The sequence below is a fragment of the Camelus bactrianus genome, chromosome 34 (genome assembly GCF_048773025.1).
Source record: "Camelus bactrianus isolate YW-2024 breed Bactrian camel chromosome 34, ASM4877302v1, whole genome shotgun sequence".
Classification (NCBI taxonomy): Eukaryota; Metazoa; Chordata; class Mammalia; order Artiodactyla; family Camelidae; genus Camelus; species Camelus bactrianus.
Window position 1 is genome coordinate 5375615 of NC_133572.1, and position 24115 is coordinate 5399729.

Sequence of the window (24115 nt, forward strand, 5' to 3'; positions counted from 1 at the left end):
TATCTCAACATAATAAAAGCTATATATGACAAACCTACAGCCAGCATAGTACTCAACAGTGAAAAACTCAAAAGCTTCCCACTAAAATCTGGGACAAGACAAGGATGCCCACTCTCACCACTCCTATTCAACATAATCTTGGAAGTCCTAGCCACAGCAATCAGGTGAGAGAGAGAAATAAAAGGGATCCAATTTGGAAAAAAAGAGGTAAAAGTGTCACTATATGCTTATGACATGATACTATATATAGAAACCCTAAGAGGTCCACACAAAAACTACTAGAACTAATCAAAGAATTCAGCAAGGTAGTAGGTTATAAGATTAACGTTCAAAAATCAGTTGCATTTCTTTACACTAACGATGAAGCAACAGAAAAAGAAAGTAAAGAAACAATCTCCTTTAAAATAGCACCCAAAATAACAAAATACCTAGGAGTAAATCTAACCAAGGAGGTGAAAGACTTACACACAGAAAACTATAAACCATTGATGAAGAAAATTAAAGAAGACTTTAAAAAATGGAAAGATATCCCATGCTCCTGGATTGGAAGAATCAATATTGTTAAAACTGCCCAAGGCAATCTACAGATTTAATTAAATCCCTATCAAATTACCCAGGTCATATTTCACAGAACTAGAACAAATCATAATAAAATTTGTATGGAACCGCAAAAGACCTAGGATTGCCAAAGCATTACTGAAGAAAAAGAAAGAAGCTGAAGGAATAACTCTCCCAGATTTCAGACAATACTATAGAGCTACTGTCATCAGGACAGAATGGTATTGGTACAAAAACAGACATATAGAACAATGGAACAGAATAGAGAGCCCAGAAATGAACCTACGAAGTTTTGGTCAACTAATCTTCGACAAAGGAGGCAAGAATATACAATGGAATAAAGACAGTCTCTTCAGCAAGTCATGTTGAGAAAACTGGACAGCAGCATGTAAATCAGTGAAGCTAGAACACTCCCTTACACCATACACAAAAATAAACTCAAAATGGATCAAAGACTTAAACATAAGACAAGATACAATAAACCTCCTAGAAGAAAATATAGGCAAAACATTATTTGACATACATATCAAAAATGTTCTCCTAAGGCAGTCTATCCAAGCAATAGAAATAAAAGCAAGAATAAACAAACAGGACCTAATTAAACTTAAAAGCTTCTGCACAGCAAAGGAAACCATAAGTAAAACAAAACAGCAACCTACAGAATGGGAGAAAATTTTTGCAAATGATGAAACTGACAAAGGCTTGATCTTCAGAATATATAAGCAGCTCATATGACTTAATAAGAAAGAAACAAACAACCCAATCCAAAAATGGGCAGAAGACCTAAACAAGCAATTCTCTAAGGAAGAAATACAAATGATCAATAGGCACATGAAAAAATGCTCAGTATCACTAATTATCAGAGAAATGCAAATCAAAACTACAATGAGATATCACCTCACACCAGTCAGAATGGCCATCATTTAAAAGTCCACAAATGACAAATGCTGGAGAGGCTGAGGAGAAGAGGGAACCCTCCTACACTGCTGGTGGGAATGCAGTTTGGTGCAGCCACTGTGGAAAACAGTATGGTGATTCCTCAAAAGACTAGGAATAGACTTACCATATGACCCAGGAATCCCAGGTATCCAGAAGGAACCCTACTTCAAAATGACACCTGTACCCCAATGTTCACAGCAGCACTATATACAATAGCCAAGCCATGGAAACAGCCTAAATGTCCATCAACAGATGACTGGATAAAGAAGATGTGGTATATTTATACAATGGAATACTATTCAGCCATAAAAACCAACAACATAACACCATTTGCAGCAACATGGATGTTCCTGGAGAATGTCATTCTAAGTGAAGTAAGCCAGAAAGAGAAAGAAAAATACTTTATGAGATCACTCATATGTGGAATCTAAAAACAAACAAACAAAAAAAACATAAATACAAAACAGAAACAGACTCATAGACATAGAATACAAACTTGTGGTTGCCAAGGGGATGGGAAGGGACAGACTGGGATTTCAAAATTTGTAGATACTGACAGGCATATGTAGAATAGATAAACAAGATTATACTGTATAGCACAGGGAAATATATACAAGATCTTGTGGTAGCTCACAGTGAAAAAAAGTGTGACAATGAATATATGTATGTTCATGTATAACTGAAAAATTGTGCTCTACACTGGAATTTGACACAATATTGTAAAATGACTATAACTCAATAAAAAAAGTAAAAAAAAAAAAAAAGTAAAGTGCTATGGTCTGAATATTTGTTACCCCACCAATATTTATTTATTTCAATATGTTGAAATTCTAATTCCCAATGTAATGGTATTAAGTGGTGGAGCCTTCTCAAATTCTTCCAAAAATAGAAGAAAGGAACACTTCCAAACTCGTTTTATAAGGCCAGCATTATCCTGATACCAAAACCAGACAAGGACACTACAAGAAAAGAAAATTAGAGGTTATATTCCTGATAAATATAGATGCAAAAATCCTCAACAAAATATTATAAAATGGAATTCAACAATACAGTAAAAGCTTCATGTACCATGAGCAAGTGTGATTTATTCCAAGGATGCAAGGATGGTTCAACAACCACAAATTAACACAATGTGATACACCAAATTAACAAAATGAAGGGTACAAATCATACCCTCTCAATAGATGCAGGAAGAACATTTGACAAAATTCAATATCCATTTATGATTATAAAAAACCTCTCTACAAAGTAGATATAGAGGGATTGTACCTCAACATAATAAAGGCCATATGACAAACCTACAGATAACATCATACTCATATATAAAAAGCTACAAACTTTTTCCACTAAGATCAGACACAAGGCAAAGATGTCTACTCTCACCACTTTAATTCAACGTAGTTTTGGCAGTCTTAGCCAGAGCAATCAGGCAAGAGAAAGAAAATAAGGGCATCCACATCTGAAAAGAAGAGGCAGACTGACACTATTTGCAGATTATGTGATACTATGTATAAAAAACCCTATAGACTCCACCAAAAAACTGTTAGAACTAATAAACTTAGGAAAGATGCAGGATGCAAAAATCTATATACAAAAATCAGTTGTATTTCTAAACAGTAACAACAAACTGGCAGAAAGAAAAATTAAGAAAACAATTTTATTTTCAATTGCATCCAAAAGAATAAAATATCTAGGAATAAATTTAACCAAGGAGGTGAAAGATCTGTATACTGAAAACTATAAAACATTGAGGAAAGATATTGAAGAAGATACAAATAAATGGAAAGATAGTTTGTGCTCATGGAGATCTAATATTGTTAAAATGCCCACACTACCCAAAGCAACCTACAAATTCACTGCAATTGTTATCAAAATTTCAATGGAATTTTTCACAGATACAGGGCAAACAATCCTAAAATTTGTATGGAACCACAAAAGACCCCAAATAGCCAAAGCAATCTTAAGAAAGAAGAACAAAGCTGGAGGTGTCATGTTTCCTGATTTCAAACTATATTACAAAGCTACATCAACCAAAAGAGCATGCTATTGGTATAAAAATGGGCACAGAGATCAATGGAACAGAACAGAGAGCCCAAAAACAAACTCAAATTTATATGGTCAATTAATTTTTGACAAAGGACAAGAATACACAGTGAAGAAAGGACAGTCTCTTTAATAAAAGGTCTCAGGAATATTGGACAGCTACATGATAAAGAATGAAACTGGACCCTTATCTACACCATACACAAAAATTAACTCAAAATGGATTAAAGACTTGATCAAAAGACCTAAAGTCATAAAACTCTTAGAAGGAAAAAAAAAAGCTCTTTGATGTCAGTCTTGGTGACGATTTTCTGGATTTGACACCAAAAGCAAAGGCAATAAGAACAAAAATAAGCAAGTGGGACTACATAAAACTAAAAAGCTTCTGCATAGCAAAGGAAACCATCAACAGAATGAAAAGGCAACCTTTAGAATTGGAGAAAATATATTATATTTTTGATAAAGGTTAATATCCAAAATGTATAAAGAACTCATACAGCTCAATAGCAAAAAACTAAACAATCTGATTAAAAGATAGGCAGAAGATCCGAATAGATATTTTTTCAAAGAAAACATATACTTGACCAATAGGTACATGAAAAGGTGCTCAACTGGGAAATGCAAATCAAAACCACAATGAGATACTATCTTACATCTGCTGAAATGGCTGTTACCAAAAAGACATGACATAGCAAGAGCTGGTGAGGATGCAGAGAAAAGGGGAGGCCTGTGCACTGCTGGGGGAACGCAAGTTGGTGAAACCACTATGGAAAATAGTATTGATGTTCCTCAAAAATAGAACTGCCCTATGATTTAGCAGTTTCACTTCTGGCAATTTATCCAAAGGAAATGAAAACATTAAGTTGAAAAGATGCATTCCAAAGTTCATTGCAGCATTATTTACAATAGCCAAGCCACGTAAGTCTTCACTGATGGATGAATGGCTAAAAGAAAAAAAAAAAAATATATATATATATATATATATATATATATATGTATACCAACCATAAAAAAGTAAACAGAGAAGAAAATCTTGCCATTTGCAACAACATGGATGGATCTCGAGGGCATTATGCTAAGTGAAATAAATTAGATAGCGAAAGAAAAATACAATATGATCTCACTTAAATGTGGAATCTTATAACAAAAAAACAAGTTCAGTGATGCAGAGAACAGTTTGATGGTTGTCAGAGGTGGGCAGTTGGTTTGGGCAAAAAGTGGGTGAAGGTGGTTAAAAGATATAAACTTTCAGCTATAAAATTCATAAATCATGGCTAATGTAATGTACAACATGGTGACTATAGTTAATACTGTGTTGTCTATTTGAAACTTGGTAAGAAAATACATCTTAAAAGTGCTCAGCATAAGGAAAAATTGTAACTTTTTATAGCAATGGATATTAATAAACTCATTGTGGTGATCATATACCAATATATATAAATATGTAAGTATTATGTTATAAGCCTGAAACTAATATAATGTTATGTCAATTATATCTTGTTTAAAAATGAAAAAAAAACCAAGGTTGGCACATGTGGATTAAATTAGCTCCAGCCATATTTCATTTTGTGGATTCAACTTAAAGTCATCACTTAGATTTGAAAATATAAAATCTCACTAGCAACATCCTACAGGGTTGGGACATACACATAGAAACAGGCAGTAAGTCACCTGTACAGGAGATGTAAGCTTCCTCCTTTGGAGAACAGGAATCGTATTTCCAAGGGTCAGAAGGACACTCCCAGAGAGAGGTATCAGTTCTCCGACACTGGATTAAATCTACCCACCGGGGTCTAGAACCTTCCCTAAAAGCAACAGAAGGGTTGAGAGTTCCACTGTCCCCACAGCCAAGCTGGCTGCAGACGATGGACAAGGTGAGCTCTTCCATGGGGCTGCGGCAGACACTGCCCCAGGTCCCGTTGTAGAAGACTTCCAGCCACCCGGCACACTCCTGGTCCTCGCTCACCATCCTCAGGGCCAGGAACTCTAAAATTGAAAGGGGGAAACAGGGCACAGTTGTCATTCCATTCAATGATCTGGGTGTTCCTCTCTCCCAGAAACTGAACACTCATCCCTGACCCTGCTGAGGAGATACTCAGTAGGTGACAAGACTGAAATTTGTCTCCCTTTTACCTGACTTTGTCCATTTGTGTCTGTCTTTCTATTTCTACCACAATGATGTGATGGAAAATGAACAGAGAGGAGCACTGATCTGGGCACCCTGCAGTGAGGGGGAGCTGAATCCCACTTCCTGAAAAACCCGTGGAAGAGGATGTGAAAGGGATGTGGATAGTAGGGAGGCAGGCAGAAGAGTGGACCCCCCAGAGACGTCCACATCCCAGTCCCTGGAACCTGTGAAAATGCTACCTTATCTGGCAAAAGGGATTTTACAGATATGATTAAGTCAAGGACCAAGGGATGGTCAGATTAAGCTGGGATACTGTGGATTAACCACGTGAGCCCAATCTAATGGCACTTTCACATCCAATATCCTTAAAATTGGAATCCTTTCCCTGACTGTGATTAGAGGAAGATGAGACATGGAAGAAAGATCAGGGGGAGGCAAAGTTGTCTATCTGAAGAAAAAGAGAAGGAGCTCTGAGCCAAGGAATTCATGCCGCCTTTAGAAACTAGAAAAGGCTGAGGAATTCTCCCCAGAGGCTCCAGGTAGAACGCAGCCCTGTGGCACCTTGACGTCAGCCCACCACGACCCCCGTCAGACTTCTAACCTGCACAGCGGTGAAATAATACACCCCTGATTTTTTAACTACTCAGTCCGTGCTGTCATTACAATACCAGTAGGGTCTCCAGACCTTACTGGAGAGTAAAGACAGACTGGAAAGACAGGCACCAGGGAAGGGGCTTCCTCCTCTCGCCCTGCCAGCAACTCCCCCTCAGGGCTCAGACCCCCGACCCCCAGGGCCCGCGCCCCCCCCCGGCCCCCCGCCTGCGGCCGAGCGCCGCGCAGACCTGAGCAGACGACCCCCGCGTCCTCCTTGTGCCTGCAGTCGTGCCGCCCCCAGCCCCGCGAAGGGCACCTCCACACGTGCGGCTCCTTCCCCGTGCAGTTCAGCTCGTCCAGCCAGATGGGCCCGGATCCCGCCCCGAAGCGAGCCAAGGGCGAGGCGTCCACGGCCTGTCCGCAGCCCAGCTGTCTGCACACCACGTGGGCATCGGTCAGGTCCCAGCCGTCATCACAGATGGTGCCCCAGGAGCCCTGGTGGAGGATCTCCACTCTGCCTGCGCAGCGGCCGCCCCCGTCCGCCAGGCGGAGCCGCCTGCTGTCTGCGGGGAGAGGCTCGTGCCAGTGGGGGGGCCTTTACACAGGGGAGGGCAGGGGTTCTAGGCCTGCGGGACCCCCACCTGAGCAGTTGGCCGGGCTCCCCTCTGAGGCTGCAGAGCCTCCTGGTTCAGACACGGAGTCGTTGCACTGGGGCAGCACCTGGGTCTGGTTTCCTGCAGGAACAGCAATGACCAGAGGGTTGGTAGGGTTGATGAACAGGAAATTGAATTAAACTAAGTGATAACCTTGTGATCATGTCTGAGATGAAAGCTGTAACATAGCAGTAAAGTTATCCTAATTTTAGAGTTCGCATTCTCAATGGAGTGTTCTGACAATGCCAAATTTTCTGTGTTAAGCCAAGCATTGCGTTAAGAATGAATTAAATAAGGTGTTCTATCCCTGAATCTATACTTAAATGGAGGAAGCAAAATAAAATCCTGTGTGATGGATTGCTACAATTTTTCACCTACAATGTCTCTCATTAAAAAATACTTATTTAAAACAGATCTTATGGAAAACCAAGAGAAAAAAGGAGACAGAAAGAATTTCCAAGGGTATTCAGCTGTTAGTTATCTGACAGAGAATTTAAATAGCCATAAATGCTCATATAATTAGTTGACCAGTTGTGTATCTGAGCAGAGAAATGGTAACAATCAATCAATCAATTAATCAATCAATTAATCAACCAATGTCTAAAGCTGAAAAAATTAGTGGCTGAAATGAAGAACTAAAGAATGAGTGTATCAGCACAGTAGATTAGCAGAAGTTAGAAACAGTAAAATTGAAGATCAGAGGACAAATATTCCTCTGTTTAGAAGTGCTGTTCACATGGCAGGTGTACTGGTTACTACTGCTCTATAACAAAATTTCCCGCCAAACATAGCAGCTGAAGCAAAAAAATTTTTTTTCTAATGATTTCCTGGGTTAGTAATTTGGGGAAGACTCAACTTGGTAGTTCTAACCTGGGGGTCTCTCATGTGGGGCTGAAGTCACCTGAAGGCTTGACTGAACTATAGTTTTATAAGGAAATTCCTTCAAGTAATTTAGAGGTAAAGGGACAATCTAATTCAGAAAGATTGTACATATTTGGGCAGAAATTGGGCAGGAAGAGGGTAGAAAGGGAAGTGGAGAGAGAAGCAGAGAGAAAAAGATTAAAGTAAAATACTAACACTGGGGCGATCCAGGTATAGGTCAGAGAGAATTCATTCCTAGGACACCTTCACTATAAGAAAAGGTAATAACATCCAAATCATGAAACGCCTAGGAGTAAACCTAGTAAAAGCTGTGCAAAACCTCTGAGAGAAATTCAAGACCTACCTGAATGGAGGGGAATATCATGTCAGTGAATTGGGAGACTCAGTATTGTCAAAGTGACCCTCAAATTTATATGTAGACTAAATCTAATCTCAATTAAAATACCCTTACCCTTTGTGTGTGTGTGTGTGTGTGAGTAATGACAAGCTGATTCTAAAATTTATACAAAATACAAAAATGAAGAATGACTAACAACAAGAAAAGCAACAAAGTTAGAGGAGTTAATATAAAGTAACTCCTGCAAATGAAAGTTATCCAGGCTTACCATAAAGTTAGAATAATTCAGAAAATGTGGTATTGGTGCAAGGATAGCCAAATGATACAATGGAACAGAACAGAGAGTCTTAAAAAAGACTCAGATGTACATGCACACTGCTTTTGACAAAGGTGGCAGTGAAGCAGGGAAAAGAGTCTTTTCAGAAAAAGATTCTGAGTCAGTTGGATATCCATATAAAAATATGAAAGTTGACCCTTATCTTACACAGATCTCAAACCTAGAAGGAATGTATAATTATACACAAAAGAAAAATAATTCAACTTCTATGAGATATTCTTGGAGAGTATTTTTTATCATCTTGGAGTAGACAAAGTTACTTTTAAAAGGATATAAGGAGAGGTAAATATATAGGAAAAATTTTATAAATTATACTTCCTTAAGATTAAGAACTTGGCTCATTGAAGAACACCGTACTATTAAGAAAATAAAAATAAAAGACCAAGGGTTAAACACACAAAATAAATAACATGTATTTGCACCAAAAGTCACTGTCGTGGTCATTTGTAGCACTGTATTTGTAATAGACAAGAACTGGAAACAATTCAGATCTTGCCCATCAGCTGAATGGATCAATGCATGGTCATGTGATCATTCAAAGGCATACTCTCCAGTAATAAAGATGAATAAAGTGCTGCTCTAAACAACATCACGAATGAATCTCAAACATAATGTTGAGTCAAACAATCTAGAAACCAAAGAAAACATAATGCATGATTTTATATAAAGTTCGAAAACTGACAAAATATTCTATGGTAGCAGAAGTGAGGTAAGTGGTGTTCACTGGAGAGGAGGGAGGCCGTAGTTACTGGCGTGCAACGGTGACTTCTGTGTTGCTGTTAATGTTCTTTTGATATTCTGGGTTGGGTACATGACTGAAGGACACACTTATTGTTTGTACATTGCTCTCCATGATTGTACTTAAATAATATTTCCTTAAAAAATTATTCCTCTTAAACTTTCTTTCTTTGACTTGAAAAATGAATGAACAATGACAATGCAATGGAGCAAAGCCCTATGGGTCCTTCCCAGGACAGACCACCCCCATGACCTTCAGTTGCCTCTTGCCTGTAGAAAAACTTTAGCCAAAGAATAAATTTAATCAGAGAAATGAAAAAATGCAGAAACAAAGGAGAACAGTCAAACAAGACTAAATAATAATAGTTTAGCCATTAAACAAAGTCAAGGATCTTGAGTTCCTCCTCTGGGCTCTCGATAATATTCTGAGCCATATCCTTTGAGCTGTTTTGTAGCTACTGAAACTCCCACCAGGTGAAGAAGTTAACTGCATGATGACCAGACTGTAACTATGACATAAACTGTTCCATTTTATACAATTCCATGAACTGGCCTCAGGGAAATGGGAACAAAGCAATCCTAGAACTGAAAATTAATTGTTCTTAAAACAATCAATTGACACTGATCAGACCACCATATGAGCAACTTCAGGATGACTGTCAGAGTTAACTATGCTGCTCTGCATGTAGCTCATCCCTATCCCCTACTGCCTGTACACCCCTGAAGTTTCCCTTTAAAAACTCTTGGCCCCAATTGGCAATGGGGAGTTGGCCCTTTGGGACATTAGTCTGCCATCTCCCCAGGGTTGTCGGCTTCCTCAATAAAGCTATTTTCCTTTTACCCAACGCTTGTCTCTCAGTATTGGATTCTTGAGTGATGAGTTGCCAAACCTGAATTCAGTAACAAGAATAAACATTTCACCATGAAAATCTTATGTTTGAAGTCAGTTTTCCCTCACTCTCTGCTCTTGGGGACATTTCACTCAAGGAGCATCCTGAGTACCAGTCAGCCCCTCCCTCTCTCTCACCTGAGCAGATCACAGAGGCTGTGTTTCCATGGGCACAGTCAGGAGCACCCAGGGCAGTCACCGGGCAATTCCACAAGAAGGACTCAGCCCCTGAGCAGTGAAATCGGGCTTTCCAGATAGGATCGCTTCCTTCAACAAAGTATGGTCCTCTGGGGATGGAGGTGGCGACTCCACAGCCGAGCTGACGACAGACAACATGGGCGTTGGCCATCGTCCAGTGCGAGGCACAGAGCGCTCTCCATCCTCCAGAAATATTCATCTCCACTCGTCCCTCACACTGAGACGTGTCATTTTTCATGAGCCGCACTTCTGTGTATGCTGGTAGAAAAGACAGGAGCTCAGCAAAATCTCATGTTTTTCTTACCTGACCAGGCTGTGCAGGGAGGTTAGAGTCCTGATCTGCATCTCACCTGAACAGACAACTTGAGCAGCTCCACTGTGGCGGCAGGTTCCTCCTGGACAGGGCACCCTGGGGCAGGACCAGAGCTCAGACTCCTCCCCGGTACACCTGAACTCCTCAGCCCAGATCTGACCATCTGACTCTCTGAAGGGCACGTGTTCTATGAGAGACACAGCCTTGCCACAGCCCAGCTCTGCACAGATGACCTGGGCTGTGAGGAAGGTAAAGTTCCCGTCAGACACTGGAGTCCAATCTTCTTCAGAATGCACTTCTACTTGCCCTGAGCAGGGTCCATGCCCTCCAACCAGATGCACAAATCCTAAGAGAAACAAACAAACTCAGTGAATGTTCATAAACCTGGCTTGGCAAATAGAAACAACATGTCACAGGCAATGGGGTGAAAGCTTTTCTTTTCCAGGAGTGGGGCATGGGGAGAGAATTTGACAGTGTTATTACTGCATTTTCATGAGCAAATTTCTGAAGAGAAATTCACAAGGATTTGCAGGATCTGTGTGGAATGGTTGATTTCCAAGAATGTGTATCTTGAGATTGGTTAGAAATGTGAATTCCTTAAGTAGGGACCTGGAAACTACAGGGCCCAAGGAAGCTGCACTGTAGTAGGCATTCAGACTTGGGTGCAGAGCCGAACTAACCCAGAGTGAAAAAAGTCCATGGGGATTTAAGAAGTTAGAGGCCTATGAGCCAGACGAAGTAAGAAGGCCATCCTGAGTCTTCTGGGGCTAGTATTCCAGCCAGTTTTTTCTTGGGAGCCAATACTCAAGTCACTGGGGATAGGAAAAATCATGAGGGCTGGATCCGTGAACGCAAGCCAAACTGTAGACTTACGGCTCAAGGGTAGAAATATTGATATTATAACATATCTACCTTTATGATTTCATATTTTTCTCATAATTTTTGATGGTGAAGAATTCCAAGAATTTCTTGGGGGACCTGATTGTGAAAGAAGTTGTCCACAGATGAGTCTGGATATTAAGGAAGCTCAGAGAGTCATAAGAGAGGGAGGGGCTGATCCCAGTCATCGTTCCTGAAAACCTAGGGTTTATTGGTGAAGGTAAGAGTGAGCTCTCAGTGGGGTATACGTGACAGCTCAGATTGCTGATTACTTCATAGCAGGGGTTTTTCTTCCAAGATATGAGAACCTTAGCAAATACTAGAGAATGATGGTAATTGATGTATTTTAATCCTATCTATATGCCAATTGTGTATTCCTTTCCTATTTGGATTCTTAAGACAAGAAGCCAGCATGATGTATAAAAGGAAATTGAGAGGAAGAACGCAGAAAGCAAACAAGCCATACATAAATTGGAGACTTTCAAATCGCAAAAACCTCAATATGGTTGAAAGATAGAAAGACTTCGGGAAAAATACTTGTCCAACAAGCTTTTAGCACATTTTGTTCCCTGTGCTCCTCCCATCTGCCACCTAACCCTGCTACCTTTTCCCGTTTCTCCCACTGCAGAAAGAAAAAACAACCTTAAGAGCTTTAAATGCATGGAAAGGGGACTCCAAAAGGGAAGGGCTTCTGTAGCAGTGGAGTATGAGTGGGTGTGTGGGAGGTTACGTTGGAAGTGGATGGAGTATGAAATTGAAAGAGGGAGACCAAAGAAAAGGCTCATGATCGTGATTTGGTCCTCCAGGGACCGTATTTTAGATAGAGGGAAAATAATCCAAAGAAAAATATTAAGACCCCCAAATCATAAAGAACAATTTTAATACACTTGTCTGGCTTCTGAGCATGTTCATGGTTGTTTATGTACACGGTGGGCTTCTTTCTGGTAAAGGACTCCAACTGCATAAGAATGTGAACTTTGAAGCATATGTTATGGAGTTTCAGAAGGAATGTCCTAACAGAATAAACATCCCGCTACAGAGAGTGGGAGAGAGCAGAAAAGACACCACAGAAATTAAACAACTGAAGGAGTGGCTTGACCACTTATACAGGAACGAATGTGAGAGAAAACATGCTTGTCCTTTATTATTTGTCCATTCCCCTCTCCCCAGAGAGGCTCAGGCTGGGACCTTTATTCTGGTTTGGTTGGGAGTTTGGTCATAAGCTACTCATTCTAATTAAGCATTTTTTTATGTAACAGATGAATTCCGTGAGATTACAAATTTAGAAATGATGAGCAAGAAATATTTCTTGTATACTGTTTTATGTAGCCTGACACATGTTAGATACCCAAATATGTTTTGAATTATCAATAAAGTCTTATATACATCAGGGTAGAGTCTTCTGAGACAAATTACTATTTCTTTTTTATTTTCTACTTGATTTTAGAATTTACGTGGAAGAATGAGTGTGTGAAAACTGCAAGAAAATTTATGAAATAGAAGGCTGATGTGATAAGGGGATAAAATATTAAATGTAATAACACCAATTATGTTCTTGTGTAACAATAAACTAGAGTGGTTGGGGCAGAATATAAATATCTCATAGACTCAAAGACACACGTACACACATATGTAGAAATATTGTATTTGAGGAGGGTAATAGTTTATTTTAGTTTTAAAAATTTTATTGCCTCTTTTCTTGAGGGGGTAATTAGGTTTATTCATTTATTTACTTTTAGAAGGGACACTGGGGACTGAACTCAGGACCTCATGCATGCTAAGCACACCCTCTACCACTGAGATATATCCTCCCCCAAGGAAGGTAATATTTTAAATCATTAGAGAAGATAGATTATTCAAAACATAGTGCTGGAAAACTTTTAAAAACAATAAAATCAAATCTTTACTTGCTATCAATCCAACTAAATTTTATGTAGTTAAATATATGCGTATCAGAAGTGTAGCATAAGACTCTGAGAGAAAATAATGAATACAGATGTTGTGTGAAAAATAGAGTTGATTGTGAAGAAGACTCATTCTAGGGCTTTCTCACTGACATAAAATTTTTCTGCATGCCATCTCACATGACCCCACTTTTCCATGTTGACTAAAGTCGTTCGCCTCTACGACGTGACAGTAATCTTTTCATTGGTCTACGATTTGGTAAGGACATTGTAATATCCCTGCAGGACTGGTATTTAATGAAACGTGAAGTTTAAATGATCCAGTCGGTTGATAGATGTTGTCATCTGAAGTAAATCTGGGCTCACCACAGATAACACCCACTTACTGGGTGCCATTAATATTTCATTGCCTCCACCACTAGCTTGTCAGTGCATGACTAAGTGTTCCTCCAAAGTTTGAGTTTATACAGATGTCTTAAAAGAAAAAAATGGAGAGAGTGTCTTCTCTAGTAACAGTAGGAGAACCTGTGACTCAGAACATTTCATCCACAGTTCTCTGCTCCTACCTGCCAAAGAGCTATGAATGTTTATGTCTAAATTTGCAAAGGAGACTTGAAATTTGGCACATATTGGCCATAAATTCCTCTCTGATTTGTTTAATAATATCCCCTCTGCCCCCACAGCCACTAACCTAGTGCAAAATTGTGTCTCATACTATTCATACAGAAACAACTCGACCACGGAAAGTGCATCTACATTCTTGCCCCGCCCTCCGACAGGCTCACCGTGCAAAGGGAGTGTGTATGTGTAGTGAGTTGCAAAGGTTTCACTCTTTCAAAAAATGAAATATAAAAAAATTATGAAGATTAATCTTAAGTAGGTCAATAGATTAAACTATGTCAGGTAAGACCATTGGAGAAGAAAAGAATAGGAGAGACTTATAAGAGGAAAGTAAATGAAGCCCATCATTCACAGATACTCTGTGCACTCAGGGAGCATGGGGAGATGTCTGAGACCTCTCTAGCCCATCTATCTCCTATTGCCCGGGTGATTAGACACCAGCTTTCTTGGAACTTTCCATCCTCTCAACCAGTGGACAACGCACTGACCATACCTGAGCAGATGACTCCTGCATCCTCTGTATGATCGCAGTTGTGCTTCTCCCAGCCCTTAGAAGGGCACCTCCACACGTGGGACTCTGTTCCCGTGCAGTTCACATCATCCAGCCAGATGGGCCCGGATCCCGCCCCGAATCGAGCGAAGCCCAAGGCATCGAGGGCTTGTCCACAGCCCATCTGTCTGCACACCACATGGGCATCGATCAGTTCCCAGAAGTCATCACAGATGGTGCCCCAGGAGCCCTGGTGGAGGATCTCCACTCTGCCTGCGCAGCGGCCGCCCCCGTCCGCCAGGCGGAGTTGTTCATCTGAGGAGAGAGGGTCGTGCCAGTGAGGTGTTTACACAGAGATGGAGAAGGATCTTCCGGTCCTTATAGGACCTCTCACCTGAGCAGTTGGCGGAACTCTCCTCTGAGGCCACAGAGCCTGCTGGCTCAGACATGGAGTCATCGAATGGGGCAGGACCTGGGTCTTGTTTCTTACAGCAGTGACAAGAGAATAATACGGTTGAAAATTGTCGGGAAAACCCACAAGAAATGTTGAGTTAAGAATAATCTAGAGAGTAGTACCAGACAAGCCATGTTACATGGGGCCTATCAGTGTTAACCTTCTGATTTGCAGAGTTCTGCATAGCATCTGAGAAAGATAGCCAGGAAATGTTAGTCTCTCTACTCTGAGCAAATAAATGGGTTCAGAGTCACAGGAGTGAGCTGGCAGCTAGATGGGTTTCTTGTAAACCACACACACTTTGATGCCACTGCCCTGAAAGTTAAAGGGATCAGATTAAAAGGAATAGAGTGAGGAACTGGCTTCATCAGGAGCCTCAGGAAGCAGGCGTGACCCTCTACCAACTAGAATTGTTCTTCTTGGCATCGTCACTCAGAACTGAAAAATGAATGGACCACGAGATGCTTTGGTTTACCCCAGAGTACTTCTCTTATGATTCTAGGCTTCAGACTCCAGATCTGGATGCTTAGTTTCAAAATACATAATCTCTTTGAGTATATTGGGTGACCTTGCATGAGATCTGATGTAAAATCATACTGATTGACATTGGCCAGATTCCACTGGGAATCATAGACTGTTGCTTCTTCTCCCAAGTCAGTATGATCTCAACTTGGATTTCATGTCAGGAATCACTATTATTCAAAATTTGGAGTTATTTGTTTTCTAGGGGAAAAACATCATGTATTTCTAGGCACATGTACAAAAAGTTCTGACAGACTCATTGTATTACTCTCGCCTTTATACATAAAGAGTGATTTAAAGAAAGGTTAAATAACATCTAGCAATGTCGCATTTTAAGTAAATGATGAGTAGAAAATAAAACCTAAAATTTTCTACTTCCATGAAGAATGGAGGAGTTCACGGCAGGCCAGTGGTCCTGCTGGATACAACAACAAAACAGCTGGAAAATGTAAAAAAAAAAAAAAAAGTAAAGATATTAGACTTTTATGGACACAATATGGACCAAACATACTGAAATTCTAAAAAGTGGAGATCATTTTAAGGTTAGCCAAGGATTTACAGCTTCTTTCTCTCTGTGGGATCTTCCCAATTTGGGGCATGGGTTAACAGCTCAGAATCTGTGCTCAGGCAAGCAGAGGACTCTTGTTGGAGCAGAGAAGCCAGCATAAATTTCAGGGTTCCCTGGTGCTTGAGTGACAAAATTGGAGACTTGAGGGCATCTCTCACATAGCAGGTTTTCCCCTCAAATATTTGCCCAGTATGCAAGCTGTGAAGGGCAGGAGGCCAAAGAACCATGTCAAAAATCTTGGAAAGCAGAGTGGATATTCCCTCAACTCTTGGGTGCTGAGCTACCAAAACACCCAGACTCTTGCTGAAATCCCTGACAGGCCATGGGAACAGAGGGCGATCAGACAGAATGTCACCAAACTGCAGCCCAGACTTGTTACAACTCAGGCCTACATTGTGTGTAGGTATTTGGGTTATCTGCAACTCTTCCCCACCTGCCTAAGAAGATGAGTCCTTCTAGGCATTAGAAAATATATCTGGAGTATCTTATTTTTTCATATGTAATTTCTAGCATTCAATCAAAGATTACATGGCATGTGAAGAGATGGGATGGCAAGACAGATTAACAAAGCAGATAAAAGAAGATAAGAGAAGGCAGAAACACACATGATGCAAATGTTGGAGTTAGCAAATAGGGAGTTTAACTGTAACCAATGTATTTAGGAAAAAAGAGGAAAGGAGAGAATAAACAAGTGAAAGATTAAAAAAAAAAAACAAAGAACTGTAAGTATACAAGCAACACCAAAGGAACAGTTTTCAACTGAAAATAAAATGTCTGGGATTAAGAATTGAATGGATAGGTTTAAAAGATTTTTAGATAGAACTCAACCTAGAATTAGTGACTTGGAGGAGTCCTAGAGATGAGAGATGAGAGACGAGAAGGAGGAGGAATAGGAGGAGGAAGAGAAGGAGGAGGAGAAGGAGAAGAGAAACAGAGACAGAGCAGCAGAAGTAATACTTAACGATGTAATGGTTGAGAATTTTTTTAAATGGATAGAAGGGTATGAAAACCTCTGCACCTAGTAAAGCTGCTGAAAAGCAAAGGAAAAAAAGGAAAATCTGGAATAATAACAGATTTGTTTATACAGAAGAAGACGGAAAAGGAGAGAGAAAGGATCATAAAGCAGATGCGTCAACTAAAAGCAGATGGTAGATACTCACCCAATAACATCAGTAATTGCTTTTACAGTAAATGGATTAGATTCAAATAAAAGCCAATCAAGATAAAACAACAAAATTCATGTAAATGCTCCTTGCAAGATGCTCACCTTATGTATGAAGGCAAAGAAAGTTCAAAAGTAAAATGATGGGAAAATGCACGTACCATGTAAACACTAACCATGAGAAAACGGGAGTGGCTCTGTCAATGTCACAGAAAGTAGACTTTAAGGCAAGATACACTAACTGAGTTAAAGAGGGAATTTTCATGATTATAATGGGATAAGGCCTTAATAAAGACATTATAGATATCAAAATCCAAGAAAGATTTCAAAACCTAGCTTCAAAATATAAAATAACACCTGACAGAATGAAAAGAAGAAATAGACACAATCACAATCAAAATGGGGGTGCTTTAACATACCTTTTCCAATAGCATGCAGACCAAGCATGCAAAAAAGAAGGAAGAACACCGCAAATGTAAAACAGCACAACCAACACGTTTAACTAAGCAACATACGTAGAACAACGTACCCAACAATGAGAGAGTTCACATTATTGTAAACATACAAACATTTATCGAAAATGACCACATGATAGGACAAAAACTTTCAGATAATTGAATTCATACAGCGTATTTACTCTGACCACTGTGAAATTAAATTAATAATAAGAAAATATAGTTAGCAATCCCTATTTGGGGAAATTTTTAAGCAACACCCTTCCAAAAAATACCTGGGTCTGGGAATAAATTTAAAAATTAGAAAATACTATAAAATAATGATAATCAAGATATATTATAACTAAATTCTCCTAATGCAATTAAAGTAGTGCCTAAGAGAAATTTATACTCTAGATTTAGAAAATGAAGAAATGTAAGCTTCTATTTAAGAAACTAGGAGATGAGAAAATAAAGCCCAAGGGACGCAGAAGGTGGAATTATTAAAGACAATAGCAAAATTTAATGAAAAGGAAGGTAAACATAAGATAAAGGATATAGAGGAAAAACCTTTTAAATATGGCGCACTGGAAACTGATAAACATCAAACAATACTAATCAAGAACAGAGAGAAAATGAAGTTAACAATACCAAGAATGAAAAGAGACATCATTATAAATCATACAGATTTTTTTGGTAATAATTTTATTGAGATAAGATTTATACATTTAATGTGGAGAAATATCCAGAAGAGCTCCAATTTCTCCAACACCTTGCCAATCCTTGTCTTTTTTTTTTTTTTAATAATAGCCATTCTGGCATGCGTGAGGTGATATCTCATTAAGGTTTTGATCTACATTTGCCTGATGATTAGTGATACTGGGCACCTTTTCATGTATCTGTTGGCCGTTTGTATGTCTTCTTTGGAGAAATCTCTATGCAAGTCCTGAGCCGATTTTTAAATTGGGTTATTAGGGGTTTTTTTTGTTGTTGTTGTTGTTCGTTTTTGTTTTTGCTCTCTAGTTGTAGGAGTTCCTTATATATTTTGGAAATTAATCCTTTATCATATATGTGATTTGCTATAGATTGCCTTTTCACTCTATTAATGTTTCCTTAGTGGTGCAGAAGCTTTTCAGTGTTCAGAAAGAATGTAAAAGGAGCTGGCAGATCCTGACTTGTGCTACAGTGACTGTGTGACATGTGCCAGGCTCAGCAAATATTTAATGCTCTTTGGAACCATGATGCCAAGGCTGAAATTGACAAGTAGACGGGGCAAACTCATGTGAATGTGAGTATGTGCTTTAATAAGATGATCCTACAGAAAGTTCTCTTGGAGGAAACATCATGTTTGTTGGAGCAAGGTATGGCTTCTTCTTAGCCTAAAGAGAAATTTGTTCATTGCTCTCATAGCTGGAGAGGCCAAAATGAAATCAGAGCACCAATTTCATATTTCATTTTGAGAGTCCACCTCTATCCATAAGAGCCTGTAAAGCCTGAAAAAGGACAACCATCTTTATAATATGACCCAAACCCGAAGAACTGGAAGTTTGAAGAAATATAACAAAGGAACGAGGAGCAGAACTTCTTGCTTCTGTTGGGAGGAGTAGGATTTCTTAAAGAAGAGAGACAGAGACATCTGACTGGAGAGGCTTCAGATGAGGCGGGAACACAGAATAAAGAAGGTGAGGATTGCTAAGGCAGCCAGGACCAAGGCCCACATCTAGAAGAGCTGGCTTTTCAGCCATGTGTCTAGATCATTCTAATTTTGGGAGCTCAAAGCTGATGACTTGGACTCCCCTGATGTCCAATGGAGACCAAGGTTCGTACCGAGTCTGGAGGGAATTACAAGGGAGAAAACTCATCATAAGAGCATTCACAAGCGCAGGGTTCTTCCTGAGTAGCTGATCTTTGAGATGTCACAGAACAAGCTTGAGTTCCCCACTGGGGAGGGGAAAAAGTTGACCAAGAGAGGCACATCCTGAAGTCTCTAAGGCTAAATCCCTCTCCTGCCTTCGATGTTAATATCTGTCCATTTATGGCACCTACTTTTGGCATTAGTTTTTTCTGTTGCACAGTGGGGTTGGAGGACCATTGATCCAAGAGACAGGAAGGGAACACATCACAGGCAGGAAATAGAGTTCTGCCAAGAACCCAGTGCTGGAGAAAGACTTCAGAAAAGCAGAAAAACGTCTGAGCTGTGGGTTTGTGGGGAAGAAAAAGAAACTCAAAGCTGGGCTTAGACTGCAGGTGCAGAGTTATCTGGAAGTGTAATTATAGTTTATATTGAGAGGGCTTTCTTTATAGAAAGGTCTCCATATCTGCTCTCATCATACATAAACATGCATACAATCACCACCATTACCACTGCCACCACCAGATCTAGCAGTCGGGCTTACTTAGGGAGTGTGAATTCTACAGACTCCTACGTAAAAAACTGACTTCCACTGGGCAGACATATTTCTGTTTATACATTTAGCCTTCATATACTCTTCAGACTCCCCTTCCCCGACTCCCTCCTCTCTCTCATACACGCATACACAGACACACATGCACACGTATACATACAAAGCATACACACATGCACACACATATGTATACGTACACTCAAAGCATACATACATGCACACACAAAGTCCATAGGACCAGACATACCAAAATACTAGCGGAGAGAAACATAGTATAGAGTGTCAGAAGGACAGATCAGAGACCCAGCCTGAGGCTGTCCCTCCGCCATAATCCATTACAGGAAAACTGGGATGTGAGCGACATTTTCTAAGCTGTTAGGTGTTGTCGGGGGAGGGCTGAAACACAGAGTCAGGTCAGTCTGAGAACAAACCTTTTATGTCTGAAACACCTTACTGCTTAACTTGAAACACAGAGCCCCACAGGAGAAAAATTACCATTCACTGCCACTAAGGAACACATCTGGTCAAAACCAAATGGTCAAAAGCGAAGTGCGGTCTATGCAGCCCCAGAGGTCATTCGCCCAGCTTCTTACAGCTAACTCAGTATCTCTGCTGGTCTTACGAACGCTTACCTTGAGCACTCGATAGGACACTGAAGAGGAGAAAGACAAGTCCTTGGAGAAAGCCGTGCATGTTCATGGTCATGCTGATCCTCACGTCTTCGGGTAACAGCCTCAGTCTCCTCAGACCACACAAGGAGTCCTCTGGGCCGTTAATGGGGGCTCTTCCGGCAGGAAGGGGATTATGTAGTCCCATCCCCTGACACTGCCATCTTCGGAGCCAATAGAAACCCTGTTTAACATCTTCCCTGCCATCAGACACTATATAAAAGGAAACTTTCTGAAGTTCAAACACCAATTAGATGCTGAATCTTAAATATCTCCTTATATGAGATACAAGGTTTTCTGACGTCAGGTGTCATTCTGTCCTTAAAGCTGATACAGAAGAGCTGTATTTTAAAAAGCTATGTATGTATACGGCTTTCTTTTCTCCACCCCAGGGATCCGGCTCATTGGCTGGTTCAGCTCAGCTGGTGGGATCAGCCAGGTGCGCTGTTTCTGGGTCGGTTCTACCACCCCACCGGCCCAAGAAAAGATGAGTTTTTTCAAAATTGAGCTTAGGTCTCCAGTGTCAAGTGACCAACATGTTGTGGCTGCAAAGAAATGAAGAAATATCTGACAGTGAGAACAAAAATCAGCAAAGGACAAAATTGGGATTAGAAGGATGAAAAGTTCTCAGGTAAATGAAAAAAAGGTGAGATGAACAACAAAGGGACATATTGTTGGCTTCGTGGGGTGGGCTGTCCTCTCCTTCCATTTCTTTTTGGTGCATGAAAGCCTCATAGATCCAGGCCTCCTGATGGCCCTGAACAGGCCTAAAGTCTTTCCGTCCCTCACATCACAGAGAAGCTCTTGACCCCAAGACTACCGGGACCAGTACAGATGCCTCGCCTGGGAATAAATTATAGTTCCCTGGGACATGGTGGGACGACAGACTACAAACTGATTACAAGATGAATCCCCTTGTTAGAATGTGGCAATCTGCACCTGATAATCCAGGCTTCAGTGATTAGAAAGTGTGTGCCCTCCGGCTCCCGGGTCCTCTTTTTCAACAATACAGTCCCTATGCCTCCTTTCCTTCCATTCATTTTCATACAAACCACAGGCCACTCTCACATTCTTTTCAGGCCTCTTCGAATAAATAAGTAAGATGGTTGTCATTACAGTGCTTGGAAATGCAATCGGTTTTACACAAATTGCTGATCTCATCCTTGCTATCGACAAAACAAGTACTCGGCGCTTTCGGCGCTTTCCCACTTTAGAAATTTTTAAAATGTTTACTGAGATATGAATGACATAGAACATTGTGTAAATTTAAGGCGTACAGCATGTTGATGTGATCATTTATATGTTGCAATATGATTAGCACCACAGCATTAGCTAACACCTTTATCACATCACATAATTATCGTCTCTTTTTTGTGGTGGAAATAATAAAGATGTAATCTCTTAGTAACTTGGACGTTTATAATACAGTATTGTTGTCCATGATCACCATTAGATATCCAGGACTTATTTATTTTCTGATTGCAACTTTGTAACCCTCAACAACATCTCCCCAAAACCTCAACCCACAGCCCCTGGCAACCGGCTCTCCACTCTCTGTTTATATGAGTTCATTTTTTTTTTTGGACTCGATAGTGTTTGTCTTTCTTTCTGACTTATCCCACTTAGCATAATGTAGTGCCAGTTGTTGATTTTTGCTTTTGTTGTCTATGCTTTTAAGGTCATATCCAAAAAAGTCATTCATTGCCAAGACCAATGTCAAGGAGCTTCTTCCCTGTGTTTTCTCCCAGGAGTTTATGGTATCAGATCTTATGTTAAAGTTTTTAATACTTTATGAGTTAACTTTTGTGAGTGATGTAAGACAGGAGCCTAAATTAATTTTTCTGCATGTGGTTATCCAGCATTCCCAGCACCATTTGTGGAAGATACTATTCTTTCCCCATCGAGATTTTTTACTTCCTTGTCAAATATTAGTTGATTGAGGATGTGAGAGATTATTTCTGGATTGTCTATTCTGGTCCTTTGGTCTACATGTGTATTTTTGTGCCAGTACCACACTGTTTTAATTACAATAGCTTTGTAGTATAGTTTGAAATCAGGAAGTGTGATGTCTGACTTTGTTCTTCTTTCTCACAATTGCTTTATCTGTTTGGTGTCTTTTGTGGTTCTATACAAATTTTAGGATTGTTTTTCTATTTCTATGAAGAATGCCATTGGGATTTTAAGGGATTGTGTTGAATCTATAGATGGTTTTAGAAAGTATGGACATTTTAACAACATGAATTCTTCTAATCCATGAACATGGGATATCCTTCCACTAGTTTGTTTTGCTTTCAACTTCTTTCATAAAATTCTTGTAATTCTCACTGTACCGATCTTTCATGTCTTTGGTAAGTGTATTCCTAAGTACTTGATTATTTTTGATGCCACTGTGAATGGGATAGTTTACTTCTTTTTCAGATGTTTCATTGTTAGTGTTTAGAAACAGAACTAATTTCTATACGTTGATTTTACATCCTGCACTTTACTGTTGATTAGTTGTTTTAGCTAAGAGCAACTTCTCTTTGATTGACTGTAAGTTTCCCCCTTTTAATATTTTTGATGTCACAATTTACCTCTTTTTATATTGTGTATTCCTTAAAAAAATTATAGTAGCTATAGTTACTTTCAATACTCATTTCCTTTAACTTTTATGGTATAGTTAAGTGGTTAACACATCACCCTATTACAGAATTAGAGTTTCCTAAATCTGACTATCTATCTATCTATATCTATATCTATATCTATATCTATATCTATATATATATATATCTTTATGAGTGTGCTATATGCTGTCATATGTTTTCATGTTGCTAATTAGTGTCTTTTCATTTAAGCTTGAAGAACTCCTTTCAGCCTTTTATGCAAGAAAAGTCTAGTGGTGATGAAATCTCTCAGCTTTGTCTGGGAGAACCTTTTACTTCTCCTTCATATGGGAAGGATAACTTTGGATAGAGTATTCTTGGCTGGCAATTTTTTTCTTTCAACCCTTTGAATATGACATTCCACTCTCTCCTGGCCTATAGGGTCTTAGTTGAAAAATGTACTGTTAGCCTAATGGGGGTTTCTTATGGGTTATAAATGGTCCCCCCACACCCTGCCCACCAGTTGCTTTCCATACTCTCTCTTTATCTTTGATTTTGACAGTTTCATTATAATGCACCTTGGATCCGTTCTTTTTGCAAGGGCTAATAAGGTGATCTATCAGTCTTTCCCAGGTTTTGGGAAGTCCTCAGCTAATGTTTTTTTAAATAAACTTTCTGCCCCTTTCTCCCTTTCATCTTCTTCTGGAATCCGGATTACTCTAATATTTGTTCTTTTATTGGAATCCCACAGATCACATAGACTTTCTTTGCTTTCTTTCCTTTATATTTTGTTCTCTGCTGACTAGGCTTTTCAGAA

The 24115-nt window shown here is 39.7% G+C and overlaps 1 protein-coding gene across 1 annotated transcript in view; it reads right to left on the reverse strand.

Moving 5' to 3' along the window:
- The window catches only part of CD163 (CD163 molecule), an 83778-nt gene that overhangs the window by 7901 nt on the left and 51762 nt on the right, over window positions 1–24115 (reverse strand). Inside the window, exons 12-17 of the mRNA XM_074357769.1 lie at window positions 14507–14818; window positions 10647–10955; window positions 10237–10554; window positions 6904–6996; window positions 6511–6825; window positions 5212–5526 (exon numbers count right to left, since the gene is read on the reverse strand). Coding sequence (XP_074213870.1) covers window positions 5212–5526; window positions 6511–6825; window positions 6904–6996; window positions 10237–10554; window positions 10647–10955; window positions 14507–14818 — 1662 coding nt within the window. The remainder of the gene's footprint in view (window positions 1–5211; window positions 5527–6510; window positions 6826–6903; window positions 6997–10236; window positions 10555–10646; window positions 10956–14506; window positions 14819–24115) is intronic.